General features: G+C 41.2%; 1 protein-coding gene across 1 annotated transcript in view; it reads left to right on the top strand.

Annotated features, from left to right (window-relative positions):
* The window catches only part of LOC135707897 (uncharacterized), a 197,624-nt gene extending 194,668 nt beyond the window's left edge, over positions 1 to 2,956 (top strand). Inside the window, exon 8 of the mRNA XM_065229805.1 lies at positions 1,366 to 2,956. Within this exon, the coding sequence (XP_065085877.1) occupies positions 1,366 to 2,929 (1,564 nt within the window). The 3' untranslated portion in view covers positions 2,930 to 2,956. The remainder of the gene's footprint in view (positions 1 to 1,365) is intronic.
* Positions 2,957 to 15,051: the final 12,095 nt, after the last annotated feature.

The following is a 15,051-nucleotide window of genomic DNA, read 5'->3' as shown; positions in this document are numbered from 1 at the left end:
GTTTCGGACGTGACGACTATTTATACACAAGAATTGATCAAGAATCACCCTAGTTGTTTATTCCACTCATATTTTATATCTTACATTCTAGTACTTCAGCTACACTTCAAGAGAATGCTTACGCCTAGCTTATCGTACGATTATCTTTTTCTCTCTACACATGCTCTGTCATACATTCTTACGTGAGCATGAGTGACCGTCGTAGCTTACGTTCTTATGACCTTGTTGTGGACATCTGGTGTGGTGGCATGAGGAAATAAGTAAGTTTACTGGTAAGCACATTGTGTGCTTGGAAGTAGGTTTTGGAAACGATGACCAAACATTGTTGTTTAAAGTTAAGTAGAAAGGAATGTAGGAAATGGAAGTTTAAAGGTACACCACACCATTCATATGAGTCAAATCTGTAAATAGCGTTATATAATGTGTATTTACGAAGGCGCAACTTGACCATTTTCGTTTTACCACCTTGTATTTTTGTACATCTATGCAGAAGGAAGCAACATCCTATATGGTTGGGATTTCGTGATATAAACATCTCTAACATCAAAATACGCCTATCTACAATGACTCCTCCCCTTCTATCTGAAAGTCCATTAAAATTACAAAAATCCGTGAGATATGACAATTTGAATTTGGTTCAAATTTGCCCGAAGGTACAGGCAACGTATTTTTTTTCTGGCACAGACGAAGGGTTAAGCACACTGTATAACATCCAGACATTAAAAGAATGGTTTCATTTGTAAACTATATAGTTTCACATCGTATTGACTGAGTAGAACTCTTATCAATGCTTTGCTTTTATATACCTTTTCGGAAACTTCGAAAGCGAAGTATGTTGTTTACAAACCATCATCGTAAATATTATGCCAAATTTGGACCACTAAATAAAATTATAGCTGCTTACAATAAGCATTGCGAATCTATAAACTGTACAATGACAAAAATCAAATATAGCAGTATTGCAATTTTACCATGTGAATAAAGTTTATATTATAAATAAGACAGAATTTGTGATATTTTTGTTTACCCTAAAAGTCAAATTTATGGCCATGAAAATGGATTCACTGTGTTACACTTGGTGATTGGAATCCATTTTCATGCAGAAAATTTGATTGCCAACAGTGGATTAGATTTTCCGACCGAATTTATCAACTATGGAAATGCTCAAAAGCACTACGTTGAGAGCAGGCATATATTTCTAGTTAGGATGTAATACTCAAAGAAGAACAAGAAGTAGGGTTTAGATCGAATTTTCTATTTTTAGCAACTAAATAGGTAATCTATTGCTATCATCAAAACACTACCTTATTAAAAATTGAGAATCTTATTCAATCAACTCAAAGCATCCCATTGTTCTTTTTTCAGTTTCCGTATAAACCGCATCGAAGCTCCCATTATCAAACATGAAGAGGACTGTGCTGAATCACTCACCATCTACGATGCCAACCACCCGGATCCAGCACGGATCATCAAAACGTTCTGCGACACTTTTTCGCGGCCGATGGAGAAGATCGATTTCGTGAGCACTGGCCGATCGCTGTACGTTAAATTCCTCAGCAAAACGGGATCCTACAGTGGGAGCTCACTCTACTACTGGGCTCACTACGACTTCTTCAACAACTCCAAGTATGGTGATCCGGTGCAGAATACGCTTTGTGATGAAGTGTTCTACGCGTGGAAGTACAGCAAAGGGGAGTTGGGATCGCCAAGGAACACGCTGATATACAAGCGAGCTGCCGGGAGCGATGTCCGGTGCCAGTACAAGTTCGTCACGGATAGGAGGCTGTACTCCAGAGTTGTTGTGGAGGTATCGTCGGTTATGTTCAAAGAGGTACCTTATGCTATGACCGCTTGCACTAGGTGTCACGAGGAGCGAGTGGATAAATTGATTCTTTGGGAAGAGAAAGACAAAAACCAGAACCGATTGGCATGCTTCTGTGACAATATTCCTCGTCCCGTGCGAGTAATCTCATCCGGTGACCAGATGAATCTTGAATTGATTATTCAAGGTCAGCACGCAACTTCGAGTTATTTTAAACACACCCACACTTTGTTTGAGGCAAATTACGAATTTGCACATGGACCGATTTGCGGACCGATTACCTTGGGTCCGTCTCCTGATGGAGAGTTAGTGTTCCCTTATAAGAACGCTTTGGGCATTCAATTGAATGAGAACAGACGTGAGAAATGTATTTGGGAACTGAAAGTGGCTGCTCAGAGAGACTTGTGGCTGCACCTTGATAAGGCTCGGTTTTCCGAAAAAAGTTGCGATCATGGTAGAATCGAAGTTTATCTCGCTGGAAGACTGGAACCTAGGTTCATCATCTGTCCGGAAAATGTCAGCCTTGCTCGTGATTTACCTATTCTCTCAGCAGCGGAGTTGGGAGCGGTAGAAAATGAAAACGAGCCACTGCCAGTGTTAATCCAGTACACCGGAGATAGCGCCATTGGTAAAAATGCTTTTAAGTTTGTATGGACTGAGCTATTCCACCTGCCGAGAAACGCCGACGGAACACTGGCAACGTCGTCCATGTTCAAGGATAGCTGTGACTTCTACTGTCCCGGAGATCAACACGTATGCATTCCAGAGTACCTACTTTGCAACGGAGTTCTAAATTGCCCAAATGTAACGGGCCTCCGAGTAGTTGAGAGCAATATCGATAAAAACTATGAATACATCGAAGAAAACTACATCCGTGCTGGATTGTTCGATAAAGAATTCCTATTGAATATACCATACCTGACCGATGAAGCACCGGAACTGTGCCGGACAAAATACATTCCCAATACGGGTGACTACCCGGACGTGGTCGAGTGCTTCCAGTTTCCCGTCATCCAGATGGTGGTAGCTGGCGTTGTCCTAAGTACGCTGATTATTCTCGCCTTCACCATTTACTGCCGACTGTACGGCCAAAAATATTACGACTGAGACGTGCTTTCTTCGGAATGGAGTGGCCGTACTCGTTCAAACATTTGCGTAGCGGCCGTGTAGCCAAGTGAAATCCTTAAGGTTAAGTTTTAGCGAAATACTATGCAACCAAAAGCAAGCATGCCTTCATTTTCCTCCCTCTCCTCGATAGTTTTTTCGTCCAATGAATCAAAAAAAAAACACACACAACCAAAAACACACCCAACACTCCAATTAACGGATTCAGACACAAACTTTAAAGTGCACTCCGATGAAAATCGACACAAAATGTTCGAGAGAAGGGCTGCAATCGGGAGATGCATGGGGAGAGGTTCGCTAGCTTCGTTTCAGAAGTTTTGTTGGTTGACGAGCGTATGAAGAGCATGACAACAAAAAGTGAAAGAGCAGCTCTTCTCGACAAGTTAAGTTTTAGGCAACAGATTTTCCTAGTTTTTTGGGTTTGTAGGATCAAATTAAAAGTAAAACTCCCACTAGAGCAGAGTGGTAAACGAAAGTTAGTCATTTACAAAGTAAACCAAAGAGAAATGCAAAGTGAAGGAGCATGTTGACAAGCTGTTGAGGAAGACGGGTTTTCCAGATGTGAATGCGAATGTCTCACCAACAAGTGATCAACTCATTATTTGTCGAGTAGAGAAAAAAAAAAGTTATTTAAAATTGAAAGTAACAGACAAATTTAAACAGCACTGCACAATTTGTAAATATGAGCAAGAAATGAACAAATTTAACGAGATGAAATAGGAAAAACCAATTCAATTATATACAACTGCAGACAAACTTGTAGAGAGGAACAAGAAAGATGAAGATTAATAAATACTATTGAAGATGATATAGTGATCGGAGAGGAACACTTTTACTGTGGATATCACAAAGCCATCTGTTGGTCAATAGTTTGCTACTTACCTTCGAATAATTGCGGGAGTCAATACAAGTATCAGGGTCTAGTCTGAGACGAACCAGCCCGAGGCTGAACGTTCAATAAACTCTCTCTCTCTCTCTCTCTCCCTACCGTAGGTGTGCAGATTTATCCTAACCTGTTTCTCACCAGAGTATTACTAATATTCCTCAACTCAGCAAATCATACCTTGCACAACACGAGAAAAGGGCCTATCATTGTTGATCGATTGTCATCATCGATTTTCTCTTTCGCGATTAACCAGACTGCAAATGCATTTCCCTGATTTGACGTTGTATTAATAAAGTTCAAAGATGGTGTCCACTTTTTTCGTGAACAGATCTAAGGATTGTTAACAACACTGACTATGAGCAGTTTGTTTGTTCCTGAATTCCTAAATCATCACTTCTCAATTAGTTTTTCAAAGGAACCTATCTGCTTTTGTAAACAAAGATTCAACCGTCAATTTGTTGAAACTCTTAGCACTCCCACGCAAATTATCACCACCATCAGAATGGATAATGTTGTTAGTTCACATCGGACTGCTGAAAGATTTTAATAATTTACGTTTAAATCTTTGTGTACAAAGGCAAATACGTCCCTTCGAAAAAGTATACAGCATACTTGGTGCATTGTACTCCAAGAAATTCCATTTTTAGGTAATGCCCTGTCAATTTAGAATCTGTACGCCTTCAATCGGATGTATCTCAGGATCTGTTTGGTTTAGAATAAAACGTTATCAGAAGAAAATGTTATGTATTTATTGTAGTTTGAAGATACAATATGGGTTTGGAAATGTGTATTCCTTTCGAATGAAAATTCAAACTTTGGGCTTGATACGTGCCATGAACTTCTGCACAAGCTGCTGGTCAACCTCACCGGCTGCTTTTCTATTTTATTTTTTAATGATGATGGTCCCACCTCCTACCCTTACAAAGGTTTGAGCTGAACGATTTATCTTTAAGATAATTAAATATGACATTTTAACCAGGTTAGCAAACAAAATCGAACTGGTTTCGGTTACAGCTATAAAATCCCTCTAGAGTTTACAGTTGGTTGACAGCGATATAAATGTGGAACAACTCAGGCGTCCACCTGTCCGCCTTTTTTTTCCACCTAAAATATTCATCAGTATTACAAGCAATCAAGAGTTAATGAACAATCAACAAAGCATCCTATTACACTAGCAACCCCGCAATCTGATACTATCATAATGTTTAGCAATGTCAGGAATGCTCACGAGCCCCCAACATTTTCCAGAAATCTTACTACTAACTACTAAAGGTATCTTCCAAATAAGCTTCAAAAGTGCATTTTTTTTATCAAATGTTAAATTCAGTCCTGGTGGCGACCCTGGCGTAGTGGTTAGCATCCATACCTCTCACGCCAAAGTCACCAGTTCAAATCTCACCCCCGGACAAGTCACGAATGACCCAAGAGCGTTAAAGTGACTATAATAAAAAAAAATAAATAAAAAAATAAATAAATAAATTCAGTCCTCTATACCCGTAAAACGCGCGCGAGGCTCAAACCGTTATAGCACACTACTTTTTTTTTTTTAATTAATCTACTACTAATTAATCAAATATTAAAAATCCATCATCACCATCGTGGCGAACAAAAGAAGTTTTTACAGTACTACAATAATTATTAAAAAGTCATTATGACAGCTATCCATACAAAATAATCCGTTAAAAATAACTTCGTCAAGATACATAATTTGTCAATTCATAAAAAAAAAATCACCGGATAACCGTTCAAAAGACAGATTTAACGTGTGAAATGCAGTGCATTTTAAATACTGTAAGTGTTGCTGAACGTTTAATATGTCAAGACATCGAATTGAAAATATTTATCCCTTTAAAATATAATAATTTTTTTGAAGCATAAGTTAAGAAATGTGGTGTTCTTATTTCAACCACGTTTCTAGTATTATATCTATGGAAGTCACTTTCTCTTTTCCTTAATTCGATCACACAAATATCGAGGCAGCAAACCGTTAACTACTATAAAAATGAACACCATAGTCAAATATACAATTCTTTGCTTCACCGACAACCATTGTAAGGCGTCTAGAATCAAAGTTGAGGAAGTGAATCTATTACATCTAAAAATCAAACGCATTATTTTATTCTGCAAGCGCTGTAATCTCGATATTTGTGTTGCATTGACCAGAAATAAAATGGAAGGGCAAAAGTCTAGATGAGGAGAAATGATTGATTTGTATAGCTGTATTTTACTGGCAATAGTTAAATCGTTTTTCAGTCGACATAGAATACCAATTTTCTTGATGACATTGTCAATTTGAGAGTTGAACTATGTTCATTCAAGTGTAAAACGGCATCATCTAAATCCTTATCTGCAATGAATAACACATATTAATGTCACAAAATCGAAAACACGTCGCAAGTCATTAATATATATTAATATATTAATATATTATATATATTAATATATATTAAATGACAGGGGTCCTTGTACACTTTCCTGGGGCACTCCAAGGCTATTCCCCACGGGACTAGAAACAGAATCATTAAAAACAGTCCGTTGAGTTCTGTCAGACAAATAGCTTTCAAACCATTTATATGCAGCACTCGTAATTCCAAAGCGCTTCATTGATCTTAACAATCAGGGGCCTGGAAATTGTGAAAAAAGTGCGTTTAAGATCAAAAAAAAACAGCAACAATCGTATTTTTACACTCCAAGTTATTTTTCCTCTTCGCTAATACCAAATTCAACGCGTTTTCACAAGAATGACCTTCCCGATACATCGATTGTTCTGGTATCAACAAACTATTACTGTTTAAATACTCCAACAGCTGGCCTTTCACAACAAGTTCTAAATTTTTTCAATAACGGGTGCATCATGTTGATGGACCAGTATCTGGCCATTAAAATCGTATCCTTAGCCATTATTCCCCTCTTCTTCAGTTTAGCTTTGATGATACCCCAATACATTTCAACCCTTTCTCAATGACGTCTACTCCATTATCACGATACCACTGTTGCGCATTATTACTGGCCAAAGCTTGACGGGCCCCGATGGGAAGTAATGAACGGCAATACACGTTTTTTCAGGCATTCGTTGATGTTTAACTGTCCGTTAGACTGATTCAAAATTATAAATTTTCGCTCCACAGTGTTCAAACGGTTTCAAATCGGGTCCTGATTAGCCTCCGAAAGTTTAAACTCATTTAATAAGAAACTGATTTGGCACAAACCATTTGAAGATTATATGGAAATTACTATGGGAAAACAAAAGTTTTGTTCATTGTCTTCTGGCCTTTTTACATATTGTACTGTTAACAATTTGCTATTCTTATGGGAATTTTTATCAGCTACAACTTTACAGAAAATCGTAATTCCGCCAAACGTCAAATTAAATAGTTGTTGATTGTTTAAGAGATTGATACTCTTATGGCAAGATTAAGCAACTGTATTGTGGGCAACACTGTATTCTGCAGTGTGACATAGTAGCCATGGTTTTTGTCCTCTATTCTACGCGCCATAAACAGCAATGTTGCCTACTGAACAGTTGATTGAGCATAATTATAGGACATCAATGACTTGAATCATTAATAACTTTTGTTCCTAACATTTGATCGAAAAGTGGAATTCAACAAAATTGAAGCTGAGAACAACAAGCGCAGCTATTATTTTCTAAAGTAGAGTGAATTGGTGAATTTGTAGATAGATATGAACCGAAATTATGGTTTCTCCATAGTAATTCTCATCTAAGCTTCAAATTGTTTGTGCCAAGTCAGTTTTTCACTAAATCAGTTCAAATTTTGGGAGGCTAATCAGGGCCCAATTTGGTCTACTGTCCGTTCATATTGTTCGTTGTGATGGGCGTCTACTGACCACAGCTGCCAGACCATCAGATTACTGGAAAACTTGTCCGCAAAAACAAATTTATATTTCTTGGGAACATCTCCGCGACCCCTTGCAGCATAAAACATCTGTCCCGGAAGCTGTTTGAAGTCCAATTTGACATCCATAAAGATGCATCCGTTGAATTAGGTCAGCACCTGATAAAACAGCTCTCGGGCCCGCGTTGTGTACGTAATGTTTTGCTCTACTATCCGGTTTGGTTGCTTAATAGCCCGATGCTTGAACAAACCTTCCCGACTGCGTGTATTTCGAACTGTACTGCCAACAGCACCGAGTTTGTTGGCCACATCTACGTCCAAAAGTCCTGGAGTCATTTCGAATGCCTTTAAGACGTTCTGACGCAGTGTCCGATTCACTGTACCGCTTCGACACCTTGATTGAACATTCCGGGAAACAGACAAACGTTCCTTGAAACATTTCAGCACTGCACAAACGGTGGTTTTGGCCATTTTGAACTCCTTTGCGGTCCTCGTACCCGGGAGGAGGGGTGGTTGGTGGATATCTTGTTTGCAGAATTAATTCTCTTCTGTTTCTTCCATCGCTCGGCAATTCAAGAAAACATAAACTTTCTAGAGAAAGACATTGTAAACAAATATCTGTCAAAAGATTTAAGAACTAACCACTAGGAGCACTGTACCGGACAAAAAGAAGCATGCCGATTCTTAATTGGTATACACACTAATCCAGTCAGTAAGGTTTTACTGGGTTTTTGAATTGCGGAACTGTTCGGTAAAACTTAAAAAATCTGTGGAAAATCCAAAAATAATAAAATTTATCCCGAACTTGTGTAGACTTAGTTCTGTTAACCCCATATAATGGTAGAAAATAAAATTTATTGATTTAATTTATTCCTTACGGATAACGGTCATTTGAATTTTTACCGACTTTTTCAGCAATTCAATAACACAGTAAAAAAATACTGACTCTTGTAAAATAATCTAAGTGTGTAGGGCTTTAGGCTATTCTAAAAAGAACACAGCAACAATTAATTTTAATACCACATCAAAGTGGATGCATTTTAATCGTTTCGAAATTATGGTGTAATATTACTTGCCAAAAAGGACAAAATTATCGTTAATACAGTGCATGAACTGACATTACGCTGTTTTTATTGCATTTGTGACCATTACATGAGATTTTCGAGATGATTGAAGTGCATCCTCTTGGATGTAATATTAAAATTTATTATCCACGACCGTCGGAAATTATTCACGACCCACACAAATTTTAAAAATTGTTTATGGACAATTGCCTACGCAGGGAAAGAGGGGGGGGGGGCAATAATCCTAAAAAAACTGTCTACGTATGTAGTTAATGAACAGCCCCTTACTCATAACCCCAGTTGAAAAGGCCAATGTTCTTGGCCAAACCATGGTGAGTCCCCACGAGCCTGCAATATTGGAGGCATTGTCTAGAGTCGCCACCACCTCCGTAGTTGTCCCTAACGAAGTAAAATACCGGCTGATGAGATGATAGCAGCGAAGAACATGAAGGCCGCTGGTGTTGATGGGGTGGTCAACCTCTAGTTGAAAAACTTGAGTGTTGACTTCTTTGAGCACATTGCTCAAAGTCATTCCAACCCACAAGCCTGGCAAAGATCGTACCAGTGCCAAATGATTTCGTCCCATCAGCCTCTTATCCTCCACCTCGAAGCTATTGTAAAAGTTGATACTCAGCCGTTTGCTAGTATTTTCAAATGATTTTAACATCTCTCTCAAAGAGCAATTGGGGTTTAGAAAAGGCCAATCTACCATCAGTTTTCCGAATTTTCCAATTTTCTTTCAAAATTTTTCAATTTTCTTGTTGTAAAAATGTTTCTTAGACGGAGTTGAAATTATAAAAAAATACAACTCAAATCAGACGATTCATTCTTGAGATATGCGCGGTCTTATGTATGCCACTCTGTTTTATATATATAAATAGATGTGCCGCTCCATTTATGTGCATCACTGTACCATACATTTACAAGACTTTTCCAAGAAAAAATACTTGTTTGAGAAAAGAAAAAGTGATGCAGCTACGACGCGTTCTACAAAAAAAAAAATCAAAGGACATTTGAATAAGGTCCATTATCAGCTGTTTGACGCAGCTTTCTTATGATGTGAGAACATGAGTGTTGTGCAGCATTTTACTAATGCAACTATTGATTCGATTTATCAGCTGGGTACAATTATTGTCCCTCCAATTGTTCTTGTACACCAACGAACTCATTTCTAAAAAAAAATCTTCGAACGGTAGGCCATGCTTGAAGAAGAATGACGTGTTTGTGCTTGCGATCCGCGTTTTTGTTTTTCAATGTATTTAAATTGTTGGTGAGAAAAAATAGTTCAAGTATGGAATAAAGTGTTGCTGCAGCCGATGAAAATTACTTCGAGTTGAGAGTCAAAAAGCAGTTATGAACAAAATCTCCATTGAACTTCCAACTTCCTATCATTCGATGTAAGTTCACATCAAGGAGAAGTAACTAACGGAGGTCTCCATTCGTGAAATTTCGTAACAATTTTTAGAGACTGGAAAAGTTTATGATGATAACATGCTGGACTGGTCGGATAGAAGCGGAAAATGAATTCCATGAGCCGTTTGTGCTGGCAATCGGAGATGGGCCTTGGGGGAGGAAAAAGGATATTCCGACCGACCTGATTGAAGACACCCGACATGGGTCCGAATTGCAGGTGAGTGTAAAGAAAACTTTCTAATTTTTCTGTTTGTTTTAGGTAGGGTATCTGACGAACGACTAAAATGCAAGAATTAATTCGAATCTGAAAAGAAGAAGAACTTTCTCTACTCGACGAGATGGATCCGAAATTTTGACGTCTGTGTTTGAAGGTGATACCTGCGATGAGTCGAAGAAAATCTACGTGGAGGCCGGTTGCTGTTGGTGCAGCTCCACTTGGTTTTTTTGGTGAGATCATTCCTTTTTATTTATTTATACAGTAACTCCTCCCGTTTACCAAAACGAATACTGCTGCAAACCCCAACCATGTTATCCAATATCCCAGTGATTCCTCGTGGAAGTGCAGAGGTCTTCTCGGCTTCCAATAATGCGAGTGTCACGTCAACACATTCCTACCCAATTCCTTTCTTGACCTGTGCTCGGGCGTAGCCGGCGCTGGTATTGCCTAATTTGAGATCACCAGTTCTTACACATTGAGGATTATTGCTAATCCCAAGCATCGTCTATTGGTTATCTGTAATTACAGCAGATCTGGCCATCACGAACTCATATTTCTAAACAAAATCTTCAATCGGGCGATACTGAGGCAGCTTGTTGGATTGCGTTTTTTTTTTTTTTGTACATACGGTATATGTATTTTGATTTTCTAGGAAGCATAATAGCTTAGCATAATACGATCACAGACAAACAGACGTAACTCTTCATTGTGTATCTTCGTTCATGCATTTAACGGTTGATTTGAATATTATCAGTTCCGCGAACTACTCGCCGCAGCGCTGGCATCGGATTACTTTGACGTTTCTATATATTCTATAGAAATTTCATGCAATATTGTTTACGAGTTAGCGAGCAAGCTTGTTTTCCGCGAGAAGCCAGATAGATGTCGTTACTGAGATTATATGTTTTGAGATACTATGTTTTCAAGAACAAGTTTTTCAAAGAGTTACGTCTGTTTGTCTGTGATACGATGATGCTTTATCCGGTCAAAATACGTAGTTTCCGTCTGCGTGATATTTTTGAAGAAATGGAATCAATATTTTCTCCAAACATTGATTTGGTACACTTCTTGGTTGAAAGCTAAACCGCTAGGCTTGAACCATGGCTTAGAAATTCCTCTCTCCGATATGGCGATATACAGCAACACTTTCTGTTCAAACTTCTGTTTGAACTTGAATCTTACATTTGGAGATGTTGCACAACTATTATCTGAACAATATCGTGTATTTTCTAGCAATATGAGATTTTGAGAGATGAAAGTAACTTTCATCATCCAAAACGGGACATTTTCCTGAGTAATTTCTTGTCGTCCAACGGCATTGGGTTTTCACGTTCGAAATTTGTTGATCGTATTTTTGAGCTCTTGATTTCTATAGGCAAACTATTCCTATCCTTTCCAACGTTTTACAGATGTGAGGTACTTACCTTACCAATCAGGCTAAGGCCTTGCTGTCCTCTGCTGTCCGAAGAAGTCGTCTCCACTCTACTCGATCCATGGCCACAGTTCGCCAGCCTCGTAGTCTGCGAAGGGTCCGCAGGTCACCTTCTACTTGGTCGATCCACCTTGCCCGCTGCGCGCCTCTTCTTCTTGTTCCTGTTGGGTCGCTTTCTAGAACCATTTTCACTGGGTAGTCGTGCGGCATTCTTACGACGTGCCCAGCCCACCGTAGTCGCCCAATTTTTGCAATGTGGACGACGGATGGTTCTCCCAGCAGCTGGTGCAATTCGTGGTTCATTCGCCTCCTCCACGTTCCGTCTTCCATCTGCACTCCACCGTAGATGGTACGCAACACCTTCCGTTCGAAAACACCAAGGGCGCGTTGGTCCTCCACGAGCATAGTCCAGGTCTCGTGGCCGTAAAGGACCACCGGTCTAATCAGCGTCTTGTAGACAGTCAACTTCGTGCGGCGGCGAATTTTATTCGACCGGAGCGTCCTCCGGAGTCCAAAGTAGGCACGATTCCCTGCCATAATGCGTCTTTGAATTTCTCTGCTGGTATCATTTTCGGCGGTCACCAGTGAGCCCAAATACACGAACTCATCGACCACCTCGATTTCGTCACCGTCAATCTGAACTCGGGGTGGGAGGCTAACATTGTCTTCCCTAGAACCTCTTGCTTTCATATATTTTGTCTTTGATGCGTTGATGGCAAATCCAATCCGTCTAGCTTCAGCCTTCAGTCTGATGTACGTTTCCGCCATCATCTCAAAGTTCCGTGCCATAATGTCAATGTCATCGGCGAAACCAAGGAGCTGGATGGACTTCCTGAATATCGTGCCACTCGTGTCTATCCCAGCTCTTCTGATCACACCTTCTAACGCGATGTTGAACAGCAGACACGAAAGTCCATCACCCTGCCGTAACCCCCTTCGAGATTCAAAGGGACTCGAGAGTGTCCCCGATACTCGAACAACGCGCGTCACTCGATCCATCGTCGCCTTGACCAATCGCGTCAGTTTATCCGGAAATCCGTACTCGTGCATAATCTGCCATAGCTGATCTCGATCGATTGTGTCGTATGCGGATTTGAAATCGATGAACAAATGATGTGTGGGCACGTTGTATTCGCGGCATTTCTGCAGAACCTGCCGAATCGCGAAAATTTGGTCCGTGGTAGCGCGGGCACCCATGAATCCCGCCTGGTATTGCCCCACGAACTCTCTTGCATATGGTGACAGACGGCGGCATAGAATTTGGGAGAGTACCTTGTAGGCGGCGCTCAGCAGTGTGATCGCGCGGTAGTTGCAGCAATCCAACTTGTCGCCCTTTTTGTAGATTGGGCATACGACACCTTCCATCCACTCCTCCGGTAATATCTCCTCCTCCCAAATCTTGGCAATTACCCAGTGCAGCGCTCTAGCCAGTGCTTCACCACCGTATTTCAATAGCTCACTTGGTAGTTGATCTACACCAGTTGCTTTGTTGTTCTTCAGCCGACCGATCTCCTCCTCAACTTCTTGAAGATCAGGGGCCGGTAGCCTGTCGTCTTCTGCGCGTGCTCCAAGGTCTGTTGCCGTGCCACCTTCGTTTTCTGCTGCTTCACCGTTGAGGTGCTCGTCATAGTACTGCTTCCACCTCTCAATCACCTCACACTCGTTCGTGAGAAGGTTACCGTCCAAGTCCTTGCACATATCGGCTTGCGGCACGTAGCCTTTGCGCGAACTATTTAGCTTCTCGTAGAACTTCCGTGTGTCGTTTACGCGGTACAGATTTTCCATCGCCTCGTGATCTCGATCTTCCTGCTGACGCTTCTTCCTTCGGAAAACCGAGTTTTGTCTGTTCCGCGCTTGTCTGTATCGCTCCACATTCAATCTCGTGCGGTGTTGCAGCATTCTCGCCCGTGCTGCATTCTTCTCCTCTACTAACAGTTTGCATTCGCCGTCAAACCAGTCATTTCTTCGGTCCGGGATTGCAGTACCTAGTGCCGCTACAGCAGTACTACCTATGGCTGAACGGATGTCCCTCCAGCCATCTTCAAGAGAAGCTGCGCCAAGCTGCTCTTCCGTGGGTAGTGCAACTTCCAGCTGCTGCGCGTAGTCCTGGGCAACTCCGGTGTCCCGTAGTTGCTCAATGTTGGGTCGTGGCGTTCGACTTCGACGTGTGTTATGCACCGTCGAGAGTTTTGAGCGCATGCATACTGCAACTAGGTAGTGGTCCGAATCTATGTTCGCACTGCGGTACCTGCGGACGTTGATAATGTCGGAGAAGAATTTCCCGTCGATTAGAACGTGATCGATTTGGTTTTCTGTGTGTTGGTCAGGTGATCTCCAGGTGGCTTTGTGGATATCCTTGCGGGGGAAAAAGGTACTTCGGACTACCATACCCCGGGAGGCTGCAAAGTTCACGCATCGTTGGCCGTTGTCGTTCGATACGGCATGCAGGCTGTTTGGCCCGATTGCCGGTCTATACATTGCCTCCCGTCCTACCTGAGCGTTCATGTCGCCGATGACGATTTTGACGTCCCGTTGCGAACAGCCGTCGTACATCTGCTCCAGCTGCGCATAAAACGCTTCTTTCTCGTCGTCGGGTCTCCCTTCGTGTGGGCAGTGCACGTTGATGATGCTGTAGTTGAAGAAACGGCCCTTAATCCTCAACTTGCACATCCTCGCGTTGATCGGCTGCCAACCAATCACGCGTTGGCGCATCTTACCCAGCACTACAAAGCCGGTTCCCAGCTCGTTGGTGGTGCCACAGCTCTGGTAGAAAGTAGCCGCTCGATGCCCGCTTTTCCATACCTTTTGTCCCGTCCAGCAGAGTTCCTGCAGTGCTACGACTTCGAAGTTGCGTGGTTGAAGTTCGTCATAGATTAACCTATCGCAACCCGGGAAGCCGAGCGATTTGCAGTTCCATGTTCCGAGTTTCCAATCGTAGTCCTTATTTCGTCGCGTAGGTCTGTGCCGATTGTTCCGATCCGTATTTCTTTCTTCGGTATTTGCAACTTTGTTTTTTTTTCCAGGGCGGCTTGTTGGGATGTGAGGTAGCGTACACTTTTTCACGGCGTACTGCTGACTTATCAAATCTTTGTTGTAGAACGTTGTTCTCTAATTTGAAATGATCCACCGTAAACTTTTCTCACGATTTTCGTGTGTTTTAAAGAACTGAAAAATGCGCTCATGAAGTGCTTCTTATTTTGATGTTATTATTGAACTCAAATGAGCAAGTAAAAAC

The sequence above is a fragment of the Ochlerotatus camptorhynchus genome, unplaced genomic scaffold (assembly GCF_037179485.1).
Source record: "Ochlerotatus camptorhynchus isolate MF236.1 unplaced genomic scaffold, CSIRO-AGI_Acam_v1.1 ptg000025l, whole genome shotgun sequence".
Classification (NCBI taxonomy): Eukaryota; Metazoa; Arthropoda; class Insecta; order Diptera; family Culicidae; genus Ochlerotatus; species Ochlerotatus camptorhynchus.
The sequence above is the reverse complement of the archived record's forward strand: the minus strand, read 5'-3'. Positions and strand labels throughout refer to the sequence as shown.